The 19,147-nt window shown below is 37.7% G+C and overlaps 2 protein-coding genes across 3 annotated transcripts in view; one reads left to right on the top strand and one right to left on the bottom strand.

Moving 5' to 3' along the window:
- The first annotated feature begins 537 nt into the window (after positions 1-537).
- On the top strand, positions 538-9,631 carry ttc1 (tetratricopeptide repeat domain 1). Its single transcript, XM_016240380.1, has 8 exons — positions 538-632; positions 1,185-1,695; positions 1,788-1,848; positions 4,145-4,257; positions 4,652-4,688; positions 4,891-5,039; positions 5,892-5,946; positions 9,133-9,631. Exons 2-8 carry the CDS (start codon positions 1,213-1,215, stop codon positions 9,267-9,269), a joined length of 1,035 nt encoding a protein of 344 aa, XP_016095866.1. The 5' UTR covers positions 538-632; positions 1,185-1,212; the 3' UTR covers positions 9,270-9,631.
- Positions 9,632-11,867: 2,236 nt separating this feature from the next.
- pwwp2a (PWWP domain containing 2A) overlaps positions 11,868-19,147 on the bottom strand; it is a 9,266-nt gene continuing 1,986 nt past the window's right edge. The window contains exons 2-3 of one of the 2 annotated variants that reach the window (XR_001605349.1): positions 12,036-15,982; positions 11,868-11,941 (exon numbers count right to left, since the gene is read on the bottom strand). Coding sequence is in view for 1 of the 2 variants with exons in the window: in XM_016240379.1 (XP_016095865.1) it covers positions 14,032-15,982 (1,951 nt within the window). In the remaining variant the exon portion in view is untranslated. Of the gene's footprint in view, positions 15,983-19,147 lie in introns of both variants that reach the window. The other variant, XM_016240379.1, reaches the window with a different exon arrangement.

The following is a 19,147-nucleotide window of genomic DNA, read 5'->3' as shown; positions in this document are numbered from 1 at the left end:
TTTATTAACTGGTCATAGTTCACAAGTAGTTCTCAATGAGGATATTTTTTATTTAATATTGATCAAATATCTAATAAGGAACTACCTTTGTCCTAAATTTGCTACTACTTACTGCTTAGTTAATCTTGCTTCTCTATTAGTTAATAGTATTAAGTTAAGTGTTAATGTAGTACTACCTATTACTTCCTGCATAGTTACTTGTTAACAACGGACCATTATTCTAAAGTGTTACCGGATAGTCTACTAATACATTTTCTAAAAAGTAGGCCTACTCCTTTAATTAATAGAATATAGATAGGATATTATTATTATTATTCATTTCTTTTCTCTGGGCTGTGAGGGACTTGAGCAGTAGATGGAGGAGCTGAACACGCAGCAACATCGAAAGCTCGAGTCCTGATAGGTCCAAGAGTGTCTACAGGGATATAAGAGTGTCTACAGGGATATAAGAGTGTCTACAGGGATATAAGAGTGTCTACAGGGATATAATATCATCTCTGCTCCATTACCGACAGTAGATGGCGGTAGAGCTCTATTGAAGAATGCGAACCGCCAATAAAAAAACGAAGAAGAAGAAGAAGAAGATTAACCGGAAGAGACGTTGTGGCTCATTTCTAGAAAGAGAGGAAAAGGTACTGAGTGATTGTTTTTGTCTAAAAATGTTCTGTTTTAAAATGTTTTTTTCATACTACTTGTAAATATGAAAACAGATGAAAATGTAAATGTTAAAATAATGGATTCGTGTTTCCCAAGTGCACAGCTGATAAAGTGAAATCAGTCCTGTTGACACATGAGCTAGTAGTATGTTTTGACTGATATTTGTGTCTGAATTATTAATGCAAGCTGCTACATTCTATAGTCGAATGTTGTTATGGTTTCTCTTTATATTTAATACATGCATGCAGAAACAGTTTAGTGTAATCTAGGTATATTACGAGGCATGTCAGGTCTAGACATTTATGTTGATGACAATAGGGCGAGTCAAAACCAGTGTATCAAAGTCTGTTGTGATGTTTAGCTTATTACATACTTGCTTTATATGGCTGTCTGAAATTAAATGGGTATGCTGTCGTTTTTTCTTCTTCATATGAGCTAAATGTATGATCATTTTAAATAGTTTTACAGTGTTGGAGGTGCGTATGATTTGAGGTCGTTTACATTTACTTTACTTAAATACTGTTTAGGTTGTGGTGACAGACAGCACAACTCCAGATGGAGTCTGAGACGCTCTCAGCTGCCGTGGCTGACACCTCAAAAGTGTCAGAGACCAGAGAAACCACTACAGACCCTGAGGAAGACTGTTTCTATGACTGTGAGGATAAGTTACCTGGAGAAGATGGACACACTGGCGTTAAGCGCACAGAGAGGGAGCACAGCGACAAGCTGGAGTCAGATGACAGGACAGAAAGCATGAATGGCATTGACCGGTTGTGTTTGGATAACACGTCAGCAGAGGATACTGAAGGGCACGAGGACCATTCGGCTGAAAATAGACGTGACTCATTAACAAAAGACCCAAGTCATGGGAAAGAAAGTGATGAAGAACAGGAGAAATGGGAGGGGTTTGTGGAGAGCGATGAGCAGAGAGAGGGCGACTCCGATTCAGAATTTAAAGAAGAGACGGTCAATGTGAACGAACATGATGAGGAATATCTGCGTGAACTGGAGAAAGACCTGACGGAAGAAGAAAAAGAGGTGAGCATTATTATCCACTTATCCAGTTCTGCCTGTACCATTTTTCACACAATTGTCATTGATATTCTCTCTCTTTTTTTTTTTTTTTACAGAGCAGAAGAAAGGAGAGTTTAGAGCTGAAGGAGAAGGGCAACACACTGTTTAAGAGTGGAGGTAAGACAATCTCACAGTCAAAGATTAACATTCAAACTTATTTTAGTGGCACTAACTTCTGTTTATGAATGAATAGTTCATTATATGTATATATATTAGGGCTGTCAAAAAAAAAATTAGAATTTCGAATATTCGTCGAATTTAAAATAAAAATCCACATTCGAATGCAAAAACGCCTTATCAGTGTGGCACACGATGACGATGTAAGTGCCATTGCATTTTAATGTTAACCTATCCAGTTGAAGCCACTAGATGCGGCGCTGCTGCGTTGTTAATTACAAATATTTTAAAAGAGAACATCAATGCGGAGAAGATCTTGTTTGTCAAAACTGAAACCAAACCGTTCACACAGAACGCATATTTCGCACATTTTCTAGGGACATTCATCACGGTTGCACTCGCGTCTCACACAAAAGAGCCGCATGATTAGAAAGCCATGTAAAATGAATGCAAGTTCAACTTTGAAAAAAACGTATCTCGAGACTTTATAGTGGGTTTTTCCCCCATCCCACTGCAACTCGTGTTTTTAAATGAATAAAATAAAAATCCACATTCGAATGCAAAAACGCCTTATCAGTGTGGCACACGATGACGATGTAAGTGCCATTGCATTTTAATGTTAACCTATCCAGTTGAAGCCACTAGATGCGGCGCTGCTGCGTTGTTAATTACAAATATTTTAAAAGAGAACATCAATGCGGAGAAGATCTTGTTTGTCAAAACTGAAACCAAACCGTTCACACAGAACGCATATTTCGCACATTTTCTAGGGACATTCATCACGGTTGCACTCGCGTCTCACACAAAAGAGCCGCATGATTAGAAAGCCATGTAAAATGAATGCAAGTTCAGCTTTGAAAAAAACGTATCTCGAGACTTTATAGTGGGTTTTTCCCCCATCCCACTGCAACTCTTGTTTTTTTAAAATGAAAAATGTACTCTGTGTGATTGGCTTTCGGTCCTTTGTATAAAACTATGCATACATACATGATGTTGTTTTGTTTATAGTTGTTTAAGCAACTTGATTATAACTGGTTTATAATCATTATTTTAAACATTATGCACTTTTTTCACAGATAGTCTGTTTTCTTATGTTTTGAGTACGTGCATTAGTAATATTTTGCTCGATGCGCCCTCTTGTGGAGTCTTGTGCAATATAATTCAAATTGATAATATTGAAGTAAAAAATTTGAATTTAGTTTTTCAGCCATTTTGACAGCCCTAATATATATGTGTATATATATATTTCACAATATAACTATTTTTACCGTCTAATAAATGCAGCCTTGGTAAGCGTAAGAGAATTGTTTAAAAACACTTACAAAGCCCAAACACTTTTCTGGTGTTTTGATGTGATCAAAATGAAAAGATTAGGGATGTAACGATTAACCAGTTGAAAATCGATTAAAATATGTAACTATTCAAATCGGTTGAGATGCCAAACAAATCGCTATATATTTGGAGTAGGAGTTTATATGAATGTATCTCCTGAGGGGAACTGACTATCTTTAGAAAAGCTTATGTGATATTTTCTTTTCATCTTGCCGCTGAACAATGCATATTAAAGTAGTGTTCATAAGCGCAGCTCTGCTTTGTTTACAGCGGTAACCAAGGAAACACTGTATCATTGCTGTTCATAAGCGCCACCTGCTGTCAGAGAGTGAATCTGCATCTCATTCAGCTCGTCTGCTCTTTCGTTCAGACGTGTTTTATGTAGTATAGTTTCACAAATCTAAAGTCAGACCATTCTGTTTTTGCTTCAAATTTCGAAATGATGCAGTCTCATTTAGATTAAAAACTACTCATGTATACTGCATCTTTTGTTTGGATGATGATTCAAATCTAGTGGTTGCCTCTAATTTTAAATGGAAAGAGCACAGACAAAGCCTTAGGTTGCTCATACTAAGAGATTTCTTTCATTTGTGTAACAGTGTTTTTTAGTTAAAAAAATCTATTTCACAAAGAAACGTGCAGCAATAGCCTAATAAAACGACACCTTTTCATTTACTGTATAATGTCTTCAATCTCATTTTGTAAAAAAAAAAAATCGTGAGAAAATCGAATTGTGAATCGAATCGTGAGTTGAGTGAATCGTCACATCCCTAGAAAAGACCTGTTCGAAAATTTTATGTGCTACAGGAAATACCAACATACTTGTTTAGAACAAGAGAGTGAATAAATGATGACAAATCTTTCGTTTTAAGCTAAACTATCCCTAATGTTTTTTTGCATTGAGGCTGTTTCTTAGATTTGAAAGATATTGTGGCTGAGCTTCTGACATTGTCATTGTTTACAGAGCACATAGAGGCTGAAGAGTCCTACACAGCAGCTCTGAGAGTGTGTCCTGTGTGCTACAGTAAAGAGAGATCCATACTCTTCTCTAATCGAGCTGCTGCACGCATGCATCAGGTGAACTTTTGGTTGTTTTGTGTATATTTCTTTTTTTAATTTTCTAAACACATTTTGTCCCCGATAACTATTGTTTGTTTAAATGTCCACTGAGGACATAATGTTTGCTCACTGTACTGCACCACATAGATATAGCTTAAAATGTGTTCTTATAATCATATGCACACACTTTTTTTTTTTTTTGCATAAGCATGAATCGATGACTTGATGGTTAATAGATTTAGTATTTTAGAATGTATTGGAACCAGTCCAGTGTAATAGCATTTGATACAATCATTACTTTGAGTGCTCAAATTCGATTTTTCTTCCAGTGTTTTTGTATGTGATTATCCAAATGTTCATTTATTTATTCATAGTTTTGCATAACAACTTTATTCATAATTTTATCTGCCAGGATAAAAAAGACAGCGCTATCAGTGACTGCTCTAAAGGTGAGAGCATATCCTGTGCACATTGTGTTCTGTATCCAGAGAAAGTACACGACTCACAACACACATTTTATGGCTATTTTTTTTTATTTTCTGTCTCTGATGTATATCTTGATTTCCTTTTCCTGTAGAAATGTAATTTGACATTTGAATTGCCATGACATAAAGTCATTTGAGACCTTGTGTAATATCTTGTCTTCCACAGCCATAGAACTAAATCCAAATTATGTCCGTGCCATTCTGCGGAGAGCAGAACTCTACGAGAAGACAGACAAGCTCGATGAAGCTCTAGAGGACTACAAAACTGTCTTCGAGAAAGACCCGGGCATCCCTGCAGCTAGAGAGGCCTGTATGGTGAGTGTTTCGACGTCGGTGGTTCTCATCGTTATTGACTCCAAGGCCTGCATTGTCCACAACAATATTAGAATTCTCAAAACACTGCTAGTTACTGTAAATTATATATTTGGGTTCCCACTCTTTTTAATCCCATGATTCTACATCATTTTTCCAGTTGTTAATGATTTACAGGATAAGTATTATTAAAAATAGCAGATAAATTATTTTATAGCTTGGCATAGCTAGTTAAACATACAGGTGCATCTTAATAAATTAGAATGATTGGCATGTCACCATATTCTAATTTGTTGAGATAGTGAATTGGTGGGTTTTTGTTAAATGTGTTTTTGTAAAATCATCACAATTAAAAGAACCAAAGACTTAAACTACTTCAGTCTGTGTGCATTGAATTTATTTAATACACGAGTTTCACAATTTGAGTTGAATTACTGAAATAAATGAACTTTTCCATGACATTCTAATTTATTGAGATGCACCTGTACATTCTTTATAAAAATTACCATGGTGTTTTAAAATGAAGACTCCCACTTGGAAGTCTGCTGAGGTTGAATTAAGCTTGAATATATCCATCATCTAATGCATGTGTTGCATTGTCATTTGAAAATGACACGTGTCTGATTCCATTTAATATTTCATGATCTCAAATCAGCAGCCTCAAAATATGGTGTTTTGTGCACAATGAATCAACGAAAATGTATACCGGTTTTAAACAACATAAGAATGAGCAATTGAAACTGATTGAAACGTGAAAACTCAAATTTAAACTTTTATTTTTTTTTAAACTTTGTTGTCAGGACATCACGGTATCTTTCTAAGTCTCGAAATTTCTCTTTCTGTTCTCTTTCACAGAGATTGCCACGGCAAATTGAAGAGCGAAATGAGAAGCTGAAAGAAGAGATGATGAGTATGATTAAGTTTTTCTTATAAAAAATTATATTGTGATTATTTTGTTTCATATTGCAATTGTGAAATGACATTTCAGTTCACATAAAAATGTCTTCTATTGCTACCTCTGAGACATCCAGACACTAATAAAAAGTTTGTACGGCTAAGGAAACTTAATTTTAAGGGAGTTCACACTTGGGTTCACTCTTTACAAGAACACTACAAGTTGCAATACAAATATTTATGTCTTAAATTCTTCTCTTTCAATGTTCAAACTCTCGACCTTTTAACATGTCAAATCCTCAAGCTTTTAATAATATTGGTGAAATGCTGTAAACCAAATTATGCAAAATTATTCCCAAATGCACATTAAACTCACACCATTTGCAGAGATGAAGTTTGTGAGAAGCAGCATTTACCGTGAACCGAGCTGCTCAGAAAACACATTATTATAAGCTGCACCCAACTAAATGGATAGAGTGCTGCTCTTCACTCTGAAACATGCGGTGCAGCAGACTATTATACTTCTTTAATTAAATTGCAGTGTTTGATTTGATAATTGCAGTATTCTGAATACTTAATCACATAAAAGCACATGTAAAATCCCCCCAAAATAGTACTAAATAGTGCTGGGCGGTATACCGGTTCATACCGAATACCAGTGTTTATTTTTGTTATGATATGAATTTTTAAAATACCGCAATACCGTATGTCGCTTAAACAACATTCAGAACGCGACACTGTTTGAAAGGGGTCCCTTTTCACTGTTGCACTGTGGTGAGGGAACAGCTATATGTGTTACTAAGTGTGAAAGTCGCTGTTAAGTTTATTGCTATTAGAAAGTTCTAGTCTGATTAATTAGTATGTTTCAAAGAGTCCTTTCAAACCGAAGAATCTTGGATTGAAAAAATAAGCCCTTGTTGCATAAATCATATCTGAAATCACTAATGCAGTCTTCCTGAATGCTTCATTTCCACTAGACCATTAATTGCACTGCATTGAGACAAAGACTTGTGGCCATCTGATAATTGGCCACACTTTGACACTTAATGCTTTTTTGCTGACACTATCATTTTAGTTAAAAAAATGCTTCATAATAAAAATTATATTAAATTATAAAAACAACAGCACAGTCATCAAACTGCAATTACTGGAGAGACTGATAAATGGCAAAATAGTTCTTTTTTTTTTTTTTTTTCACTTTGTCTTAATTCACATTTATTATTATTATTATTATTAATAATAATAATACATGCATATAATAATAATAATAAATTATATATTATTATAAAGTATTGTAATTCTAATGTCTAATGATTTTATTATTGTATTTGTACAGAAATATAATTGAAAACAACAAAAAATTGTTTGCATATCGGTTGTCAGACACGTAAACTTTAATAAATTAGAATTGGTATGGACGATAAAACAACATCGGCTTAGCTCTAACAATATTTTTGGCCACACTTTGACACTTTGCATTTTTTTTGCTAACAATCATTTTAGTTAAAAAAATTCATAATATAAATGAGTGCTGTATAAATGTGTTTTAATTCTAATGTCTGATTATTTTGTTACTGTGTCAAAAAGCAGAAAAAATCAAAACAACAAAAATGGTTTGTATATCGATTGTAAGACAATTGAACATTAATAAGCTGGTATTAATATTGATGATAAAGATCAGCTAATACGGTAACAAGTGTAACATTGATTTGTATGGTTTTCTCTGGTTACCATTACTAGTTAAATGTTGCTGCGCTTTCTCAGAGCACATGCTGGTATTATCTATTTCAAGGTATTAATAAATGCTGCAGCCATTGTATGTTTCCTCTAAAGCTCAGATTAACAGTTTTAGGTAAAGACTGTTGCTGGCAGGCTGAATTTCCTGCAGTTCACAGTGAGGGTGTGGCTGTTCAACACTTCATATTGATCTCACTGCAGTCACAGAGACCAAGCTCTCCACAATCACTTTACACCTTTAGAGTCTTCAACCTTTTTTTTGGACCAAGGACTCCTTGGTGGTAGAGAGCTGGAAGCGGAGAGACCACCCCTTACATATTGCATAAAATTGAGTGTTGCATTTAAAGCCTAGCCTATGAAACACATTTAGTATGGTATTAATGTATTTTACACACTTTATTATAAGGCTTATAAAATAAAATGTTCATAATTGATGTACAGAGTCATATGTACTTTACATGTAAATTTTATTGAATGCATTTTAGTGTAGGAGGGATAAACATTTAGACCAGCTTTTGGTTGTTAATGTAATTTTGTTTAAAGCACATTTTCATTTTGTTTCATAGAAAACCACTACTTTTTAAAGAAATAATTCTTAAAACATTTATTCAAGAACATTTATTCATATAAAAAACCCCCCGATAAAATGTACATTTAAGACATTGTTTCAAAAGATGACTGTTTCAAAAAAAAAAAAAAAAAGTCTATTCATCAAAACAATTCTGGGGGAAAATAAATGTATAAAGGAGTACAACTATTTTCAACATGTTTCTTGAGAACCAAATAAACGATTAGACTTTTGAAGGATCATGTGACACTGAAGATTGGAGTAATGGCTGCTAAAAATTCAGCTTTGCTATCACAGGAATAAATACAAAAATATATAAATGTAAATGTATTTTACAATATTTCTGTTTTTACTGATCAGATAAATGCAGTCTTGGTGAGCATAAGAGACTTTCAAAAACGTTGTTGTTGGCAGATAATGTATTTATCATCTTTTCTCTTCTTAGGTAAGCTGAAGGACTTGGGTTTTAAAGAAATAATTCTTAAAACATTTATTCAAGAACATTTATTCATATAAAAACCCCCCCGATAAAATGTACATTTAAGACATTGTTTCAAAAGATGACTGTTTCAAAAAAAAAAAATGTCTCTATTCATCAAAACAATTCTGGGGGAAAATAAATGTATAAAGGAGTACAACTATTTTCAACATGTTTCTTGAGAACCAAATCAACGATTAGACTTTTGAAGGATCATGTGACACTGAAGATTGGAGTAATGGCTGCTAAAAATTCAGCTTTGCTATCACAGGAATAAATACAAAAATATATAAATGTAAATGTATTTTACAATATTTCTGTTTTTACTGATCAGATAAATGCAGTCTTGGTGAGCATAAGAGACTTTCAAAAACGTTGTTGTTGGCAGATAATGTATTTATCATCTTTTCTCTTCTTAGGTAAGCTGAAGGACTTGGGCAACATGATTTTACGACCCTTTGGTCTCTCCACCTCCAACTTCCAGGTCAACCAAGACTCCAACACAGGATCCTACTCCGTTAATTTTGTTCAGAATGCTAATAACAACAACAGATAGCCATCTAGAGTCTTTTTATAGAGTGACACAAGCATCAACTGCCCCATTGAAGCGTTCAGTCACTCTCTGACTATTCATTCATATTCCTGGTCTGCACGAATTCATTGATGCAAATAATGTAAGCAGTTTCCATTTGATTTGACCAATTACGTTATCAGCTCATGTCAAGTGGCTTTTGAAGTCTGGGGATTTTTTAAGCTTGTATTGTATACATGCTCAGTTTTTTGGCATGCCAGAGTGTTACATTTTGCTGTGAAGCTGGTGTCAGTGATCCACAGACTGTCAGTCCTGAGCACTGAAATTATGGCCTTCAGTACTCCATCTTTACCTGCATTCACATTAAACTAGCCATTAAGATCCTGTCTGTATTGTCCATTGTCATTTTTTGGATGTACTTAATACTGCATGATTTATTATTAAAGAATACAACACACAGCTTAGTACAAGGCAAAAAACAGGTTTAATTTCATAAAGAGATATACATTTAATACAATAATAAAACAAATTTACGCCCACGACCACCATCTTCATATAGTCAGGAGAGCTCTCCGATTGTACTGAAACGCACGTATGTACAACAGCAAGACTGAAAGTGGGAGCGTGTCAGCAGCTGTTTCTCCCTCGCTCTTAATTCCCTTTATACAGGCATCAGGTTGAGCGTGTGCAGTGAATGATGCCAACAGGAAAACCTTGAAGCAAAGTATTGTACGACTGAGAGATAGAAAAACTGCGTTCTTACTGTCATGTTTGACTTGTATAGTTAGAAAATCCTTTATAAATGGAGGGAGCACAAAAAAGGTGAAAGTGGATTAGTGGGTCGAAGTGATTTGAAACCCTGCACAGATTGCATTGATCATTTAATGTGTGGTGTGCCACAGAGTGGAAATCTTCAAGAACAGTTTTGACTGTATTAAGGCTCAGAATTTCTCAATATAAAGGAGCACAGATGTTGGGAAGGAACACTGGGATTTTATCCAAGACTAGAAGCACAATAAGACCCAATCCTCTGTAATTGTACTGTGAAGCATAGCACATGCAATATTTATTGCATTTTTACATCAAATGTTTTTATTTTATTTTATAAGTTATATTCGTTTTTCTCTATCATTACAAACAAACACTTAAAAACCCTGCTTTAATGTGTGCCGATCGCCACCTACAATCCACAACAGCCGGAACTCCCTTGTGCTGTTCAGTATTTGCAAGTGTCCCTTCACATGCTTTAAACACAAAAGCCTGTGTAAAGAAAAATCTGGTTCGAAAAATTCATTTCAGCATGACTGATCGGGAAATAGGCGGAGAGTCTGTAATTCATTGTTATAAATATATAATTCTTTTCTTAAATAAAAATATTTTCTCCATTACACCTGCTTCTCCATGTGTGGATGGCTCCTCTCATCTTACTGGCTCTTGTCCAATGGCAGTGCTTTGGGCAACAGGCCAATCAGCAACCCTTTAGAGTTGCAGCACTGGAGGAGGGAAAAAGACAACAGAAGTTCAGATATTTATTAATAAAAAAAAACACATACTTACACTTTGAGAGTTAATGTAAGATTCTTAAAAGAAGGTCTTAAAAACAACATAAACAGTGTAACCTATATTTCGACAGAATCTACTGGTTAATGACAGAAAAAAACCGCAAGCCATATCTTCATGCATTAATTCCCTTTTCAGAACTTGCTTAATTTCAGTAATCTAATGTTTGAGGAACAGAGAAAATCAGCTTCTTATTGTGTTGGTACGGTGAACTATGTAGACCTACTGCACTAAAAACAACTCAAATTATATCTCTTTACTGATAAGATATCACTGAAGTTCAGGTGTATTCTGACTTTAATCTAGGAAAAATATCGACTTGCTCCCTGATCCATTATAGGACAGATGATGTGGTTCACAGAATTTCACAAAAAGTCTCTAGAAATAAATGAGCTTTAAAAGGTGAGCCAGTGAGAATGTTACTTTTTGACATTTACAATTTGCAAATAAATATCACATGATGCCAGGTAGGGCAACACAGCCAAAATGTTTCAACATTTGAGGTTTCTTACATGTATATTCAACAGCAAATCAACCACATTATGGAATTAAGGTCACTTTACAATAAAGTTTCATGTCATGCACAGCTGTTTTTCCATTGTAATGTCAGATCTTACAAAGCCAAGAAAACACAGACACTGACAGCATGAAGAACAACTCACACAACAGGGATCCACTGAAATGTCAAACCACTAAGACTATTTATGGCAACCCCGTGTATCTTAATTTACTATATGATGTGTAGTTACAGTCTGGCACATTTTGGTTCAGTCTACCCTATGGTTTTCTCATCTGTTTGCAGGTATGAAAATGTGTCTTTTTCGTGCATTTAGTTAACTGCGAGATGACAACAGTCACTAGTTTGGTTGGGCTGTCATGATGTCAATTGAATTTTTCATTTGGGAAACAAGGAAAAACAGCTTTTCCCAAAACCGGGTTGTGCACTAGACTACACATGAGACAAATATGCTTTGAAGTGAGAAGTGGTATTAAGAAGATAAAATACAAAAATAATGACGACTAGGTAAAATTCTTGAAGTTCACAGTTTATTTATATACTCTTAAAACATCAGAAAACATACACAATATCTTCAACTGTTAATTTTTTTTTCAATGGTTTTACAGCATTCTCTGACCTGCAAACAGATAGAAATAAAAGTAAAGAATAAGATGCTGAAATGAAAAAGCCAACCACCAAAATAAATACCGTTTTTACTCCTTTACACAAACCTCCGTCAGTCAGTCAGTGTGGTCTACCAAGCATCGTTTCTTTTTCCTCAAGTCATCGATCGCTACCTACTAAGTCATATGTGGAAAGACCAAGGTATCTTACAGTATGTCCCTTCTCAGATATGTAAATATAACTGGACAGTTTAAGATGCTAATGGGTATGCAATGCAAAGACACAACCATGATTACAGACAAGAAATAATAAAAAAAAAATGGATAATGCTCCTCCACACAAATAAAATTGTTGGTTCTCAGCATTGAAATTAGATCCAGGCCATTCATCTTCAATTCAGTAAGGCAAAACACATTTTGAACACTTTACATACAAGACCTTCAGCCCTATTATTCAAATAATGAAATGGCAGAAAATAAAGTTCAGGCACAGCAAATAAATTCAAAACACACTTCAGATGAGAGAATGAATACTGGAATCAGAACAAAATCACTGAACAACAAAACCAGCCAGAGGCCCATAATTATGACGAACATATTCACACGTATGAGAACTGCTGCCTTGTGCTCCAATGCCTCACTATGCAGCAGGACACCACAGTTAAGTGTTTTCATTGAGTTACTTAATGGAACTCATTTTAGAGTTTTGCATTCTACTGCAGCTACATCAAAACTTATAATTTGCTTCTTGATGTGACATGCCTAAATTGGATAAACATATGGAGCAATTAAAAAATGCGTATTATTCCATTTAACACGTATATACACTCCCAAATTCATACAAAAACCAAGTCAGGGTGGCCAATGGTTTGGCTGAGTAACAGGAACATTTTCGCCATAATCCATATCAAATCAAATTCGCCATAAGATGCAAACATATGACAACGGCAGGAGGGAGCAAAACAAGTGGAGGAAAAGAAAAAGAAGCTGTGAACAGGACAAGTAGATTAAGGGAAGAATGAGCTTGGGAAGCAGATGTTGTAGCTGCGAGGGGTGGGGAAGGAGGACGCACAGATAGGCTGGCAGGTTTCTCCGTGTTTGAGGTGTACTCTCTGCGTTTACAGTCACTGTGCTCTCCTCACAGTGGCACTTGAGGTGACTTCGGCTTACAGGCACCCCCCCCATAACAGCAGCACGACTGGCTGCAAAGCCAAGAGCCGCTCCCAGATCAACAGCCGTCTGCTCAGATCACTGCACTCGGATTAGTGGTCTCAGAACATCTGAGAAAGATCAGCACCAATTAAGTCCCTTTTTCTACCTGAGTGAGGCACTACCCAACAGGGTCAACTTTGTTACACAACTTCCATATTAAAAGAAAACAATTCAAGGATGGCCTAAGTGAAATCCAAAACTTGACTTCATGTAATCTTAAGGGAGATTGGACATCTAGAAACACTGTAGTGATAGAAAATGCAGGAGGAATGATCTTGACACTGTGAACCTATAACACTTTCTCTGATCATCCAAAAGGAAGCATTAACTGTGCTAAATTAGGGTTCCAGACTATGTAGCAGTCGACTGGCCACCGTTTATTTGGTAACCATTTGAGAATGGGTTCAAGCAGACATTTTCACACATGCCTAATTCTTCAGGCGAAAGCTATTTAAGCTCAAAAATCCCACTCTGAAGATTTGCTTTTCATGTTTACAGGGTCCTTCAACAACAGACATTGACCAAGAACAACTAAGTTCAAGGAAAACAAATATTATTACCACATAAGAACCCATAAACCATTTTTCTAGAAATCTCTGTCATCTGCTTTCCTTATAACAAATGTATGATGATATGGCAAGATATGACAAGACTGGTTACATACGGGCAAACACTAGATACTTGACATGGGAACTGATTGCTTTCAGTTATTCAATTAAATCCCCTTCTCTTGCTTTTTCAACAAAAATAAATTAGTCCTGGTTGCCTGGCTGACATTTTTCTGTATTTCACTCTGGAAGCTGACTGGGTACAGCAGAGTTTGAGAGGTGTCAGAAGGGGTACAGGGCCAACTCGAGTGCCTGTTTTGCCTACCTTACCCAGGCATACCACCTCACGTCTCAAACTGAGTTAGCAAGGCTCGGACCTCGGGTGTGAGCTGTTTGGCAGCCTTGGCGGCCTCAGTGATGGCTTTACGATACAGGCCCTTTCTCTTCTTGTCAAAGCGAGACTGGAAGTTTTCTAGAAATGGGGCAAGTTGAGTAATGGCCAGGAAGGAAGTGGTGGGTGACCCAAACCAAGATACCCGGGCCTCCTGCCTGACTAAGAGCCCATTATCTTTGCGACTCACTGTGATGGCTAGGATGCGGGCGGGCCACCAAGGGAAGCCAAGGATTTTGGCCCAAACAATGTCCCCTACACAAATTGTCCTGCCATCCAGGGCAACGCACTTTGTGACGTTTTTGGAAAAGACGGCAGCTTTGAGGGATTTACTGCACTTTTTGTCGTTCTTAGGAGCAGAGGGAGAGGAAGAGGCAAAAGCGGAGGATGTGCCAGGGGCAGGGGCCGATCGCAAATCCCCAGGAGGGGGGAATTCAAACGTTTCGGTAGAGCTACACTCAGAGTTTGATGACTTTAAGTCATCTGCGCTATCGATGCTGCACATGGAGGTATTAGAGGAGTCAGGCAGGCTGGGGTTAAGGGTCATGTAGACCACTAGGTTACCAGCCTTGCTCCCACGCGTCTCCCGCTTTTCCTCCCGCCCCTCCTGTTCCTCTGGCTCAGCTTGGGGTTCCCTGTATTCCGGGGCTGGGAGGGGCTCGGGTTGGGCCTGGCTGAGCAGGGACTCGATTGCTTTGTCTGGCCTCTGGGGCTCTACAGCGGTGGCGACTTTGCTTGCAGAGCAGGAGGAGGAGGAGGAGGAGGAGGAGGAGGAGCGTGTGGAGGTGCAGCGGGGCACGGCTGGTTTAGGCAACGGTAAATGGCCCCCTCCCGGCACTTTCTCCAAGCAAGGCAACTTACATGAAGAAGAATCATTCTCTTCATTACGGTACCTTTGGGGCTTGATGCGCATCCTAGGTGGCAGGGGGTTGGAACCAGGACCTCCTCCACTGATCTGTTGCAGTCGCCTGGTAAAGTGGACCTTTTGGTGGGCTTCCTGAAGGGCAGCGGCCCTAGTTATGGCCTTGGTGTTTCCGCTACTGCCTGTGACTGACTCTCTCTGTCTTCTCTGTGCCTTGGCCATCTTCAGCACCTCTCGTGCTTTGGAGTGGTCAACGTTTTTGCTCTGAAGCACTTTTTTGGCATTGAGTTGCACTCGAGAGTTGGCAGAGGAAGCTGTTGTAGTAGACACCCCCTTCACCATTTTGTTCCCTGCAGCTGCACCCTTGACCTGACTATGGCCCAGAGAAGAGGCGGTGGCCGACGACACTCGTACAGCCGAACCCTGCCGTTTGGGCCCATCAGTACTACGGCCCTTCTCTTCCGAACGTGGATCACTACGTGGGCGCTTACCAGCAGCTGCCGTTGCGCTGTCATTACGACGTCTTTTGGCATCGTCACTTCGGCAGTCTGAAATGGGGCCTCTGCGTGTCTCACGCTTGTCTCCTTGCACCACAACCCCTTTACATTTATCACACAGAACTTGTCTTGGTCGGAGCTTGATGGCATTCATTATAGAAGTGGGCTCCTCTCGATACAGCCTACGCTTGGGCCGCTTGATTTTGCGTGGTAGAGGCTGAGGTAACGACTGGTTGTAGGTGTCCCTGATGAACAATGGAGGTGGATAAGGGGCCCCCTCCTGAAACAAAGGAGGTGGTTTTGAGGTCCATGGGTTAGGTTGAGGGTTGGGACAGGGCTGGTGCGCTGAAGGAGTCTCAGCAGGGTCCTTCAGAGGGGCATCTGGAGCATCCGCAGGGTCCTTAACGGGGGCATCACTAGGTCCTTGAGTGACACCCTTATCTGTCTCTGACTGGAATGCTTCCACCTTTAGCTGCATAGATTCTGGTTTGTCCTTATACTCTCTCTTGGGGAACACGGTAATAGGAATCCCATAAGGTCCAAACCTGAGGTACAGAAGAGGAGAAAAGACAAAGACACTGCGATTAAACCGACCTGAACAATGAGGAAGGGGTCTAATCCCTGCTTTCTCAAATCTAAAAAAAAAAAAGAGCGTACACTACTATATTATAGCTACTCATGTGCAATAAGAAAAGCTGAAGAATTACTGTGAAGCATTCATTATTTTGCAAGAAATGTCAAGCATCAGTCACATTATTGTTCTGTTTTTATTTAAATGTCAATTCATCTTGTCATGTTTGTATTCATGAGATGGGAAGGAGGATGATTAACCGACAAAGCAGGAGTACAGATTATTTTCTGCAACAATAATACAGTCTCATACAACAAAGAAAATGCATGATAGAATAAAATGCCACTTCAGCTGACTGCAATACATGATAGGATAAAATGCCTCCAACTGTGGTTCAAAAATTGTAATTCAAAATTACAATATTCTTTCAAGTGTAGTATATTTTATTACTTTCTAATAGTACATATACCTCTACAAAAGGAGGAAAAACAGGTCTAAAAAAAGAACTGAAACCATTCCTACTCTGTCTGAAAGCTGATCTTGTTTAGCCCAAAACATGATATCAGAAGCAAAGAACAATGGCTAACAAAACGTTATACTAAAATGTCCTTGAATGTCACAAACAGACACCCGGGCCTGAAAGAACCATTATCTGTGGCAATCACCCTGTTCACAGTTTTCATTGTATATCCAATGTGGGTCAAGAAGAACTTACTCCACAAATAAAAATTAATCATTCATATTCTGCAGAGTAAAGTTCTAACCACCATACAGCTTATTTCAGAAGTGAATCGACACCTTTACATACACCGGTCTAGCTTTAGCTTTAATAGGCACACAAAAATGCATGTTCTAATACATTGATACTTGTGTGTGTCAAAATCAGACAATATATTTTTATTCTATTTTGCATTCGGTCTTATAGTATAAGGGAGTGCAAAAAAAGAGCCCTGGAAATACTGTCCCATAAAAAAGGGTTGTGTCTGTGATCTGTTAACTGGCAGAGGACTATACATTGTACCTAACTTGAAATAGCTTGCACTTAAGGAGGGAGTGATCCGACAATCCTGAGATGTGTTTCTCCCATTAGAAGTTTCATCCAGAAACTGGGAATGATCTAATGATGAAAAATGCAAATGAAGATAGCGTTTATAGCAGAAGCTAAAAATAAACTGGACAGTGTGTCTGGCAAGACTGCCATGACACTGACTGTGTTCAAGTTCACTCAGTGTACTGCAGCTGTTACGTCAGAGGAACAGTGGGACCTTCAGAAGGAAAATATTCCACACCCAGGACTTTAGCTACTTTTCAACAATTATAGAATGAATAGCCATCTATCCATCCGTCACCACGTCCATCTTGTGTCTCCACTTCAAAACATCAGCAATTACACTGAAATCATTAAAGACAAAATGGAAATTGAAGAAAGGAAGCTTGAGCTTTTCCCCACACCCTCACAGATGCCTTACTCACAGGAAGCATGAAATTAGCTGAGCTAGTGACATTTTCTCAATTAAGAACATCTTTTTGCTTCTGTTTGAGATTCAGAGCGGTAACGCATTTCATCATTAACATGTTAAACACAAAATACTAATGCTGTGGGCCTTAAAGCAATACTAAGACTCAAGGTGGCAGCATCTGTGAATAATCGTTTAAAATAGTGGACTGCCATCTATGTCAGGGTTTCCCAAATGGGGGATCGCGAACACCTGGCAGGTTTGTGAGAGAACTACAGGGGGTTCCTGAGTTGAGCCAATAATTAATTATATTGAATGTAAAATTAAAAGTTGGGGCTGCACGATCTGCTGTGTTACAGACTGAAGTATGAACAGCTTGTGATCCAGTGTTTTCAGCATCTCAGAATGGCTCGGTTCACAGTGAATGCAGCAAACTTTTGCTGCGAGTTCGATATGAGAATGCAACGTGCATTAGGTTAGTATTTTGGGGGACAGAATTCGACAGCATTTCACTTGCATTCAAAAAACAAACGCTTAAGAATTTGAAACTTGAGGGTTTAAACGTTTGAAGGCGCGTTTAAGACAAATATTAGTATGGTAACGTGTGTAAAATAAAATTATTACTACTATAATTATTCTCAAAGATAATTTTTTTTATTTTACAGCGCAATAGTAATTTACAACAGTAATATCTTTCACAATAATATTTTTATAATTAGTTAAAACAATAATAATGATCATTATTAGGTTTGATTGCGTTCTTAAAACACCAATGTGAATATAATGTGGACTAAGACACTATCACAACTAAAAAGAGGCTTGAGTCCACTTCAAAGACCAGCTACAAAGTAAAAATAAAAAGCTTAAAAAAACGTGCATGCCATGTGACCACTAACTGACCTCAGAGAACTGTAGACATGCAAATTTCTCATTGAATTATTGAAATATTAACTTGAAAACTCAGGGGCTACTTCAAGTAAATACATTGCGCCTAAGGGGTTCGACTGACAAAAAAGTTTGAGAACCCCTGCCCTGGTCTGGTATGTCACTGGTGTTAGGATAAAGATGATGGGCATCTTCGGGATAAGCCCACAGAATCATTTAATCCTGAAACACCACTGCTGACAAGCTTACTTAAACCAGTCTGGTCTGATGTTTAATTAACGTCTAAGCATTGAGAAACTGTCATTTCCAGGTGATGTAATAATCACTTCCTAACAATGTTGCTGCACAGGTTTTTCAGGACACATTCCCTACGCAGCAACATCACAAGAATGTTTCATGTTGACTTCTCTCAAGTGAGAACTGAACCGAGAGACTGGAGATCCCACTGCAGGCTGTGTGGATGGCACTATAAATTGGGCTCCGCTATGATTCATCCCTGACACCAAGAGAAAACGTGTGAACGAGGGTGTTGAGACAGACAAAGTGTGGTAGCAATTGGTAGGGTGTTAATCACCAGCATAACACTGTTTTTCCCCCTGGTTATTATGATCATGTATACCTAGTTACATGAGTGACATGAACATTCAAGTAGTGACAGCACTGTCCTTCAATGACAGACTTCCAACGTTTTTGTTTATTCTTGTTTAATGTAATTTTTATGACCTGGATGAATTTGTAAAATGAATTTGTCTTGTGTCACTATTTATACAGCAAATATATATATATATATATATATA

This window comes from Sinocyclocheilus grahami, unplaced genomic scaffold, assembly GCF_001515645.1.
Source record: "Sinocyclocheilus grahami isolate Dianchi unplaced genomic scaffold, SAMN03320097.WGS_v1.1 scaffold588.1, whole genome shotgun sequence".
NCBI lineage: Eukaryota > Metazoa > Chordata > Actinopteri > Cypriniformes > Cyprinidae > Sinocyclocheilus > Sinocyclocheilus grahami.
The sequence above is the reverse complement of the archived record's forward strand: the minus strand, read 5'-3'. Positions and strand labels throughout refer to the sequence as shown.

Excerpts from the sequence above, each read along its gene's own strand:
- ttc1 (XM_016240380.1), top strand. The coding sequence starts at position 1,213 with ATGGAGTCTGAGACGCTCTCAGCTGCCGTGGCTGACACCTCAAAAGTG. Across the intron at positions 1,696-1,787 it reads TGACGGAAGAAGAAAAAGAG|AGCAGAAGAAAGGAGAGTTT; the intron begins GTGAGCATTATT and ends TTTTTTTTACAG. Across the intron at positions 5,040-5,891 it reads CAGCTAGAGAGGCCTGTATG|AGATTGCCACGGCAAATTGA; the intron begins GTGAGTGTTTCG and ends TCTCTTTCACAG.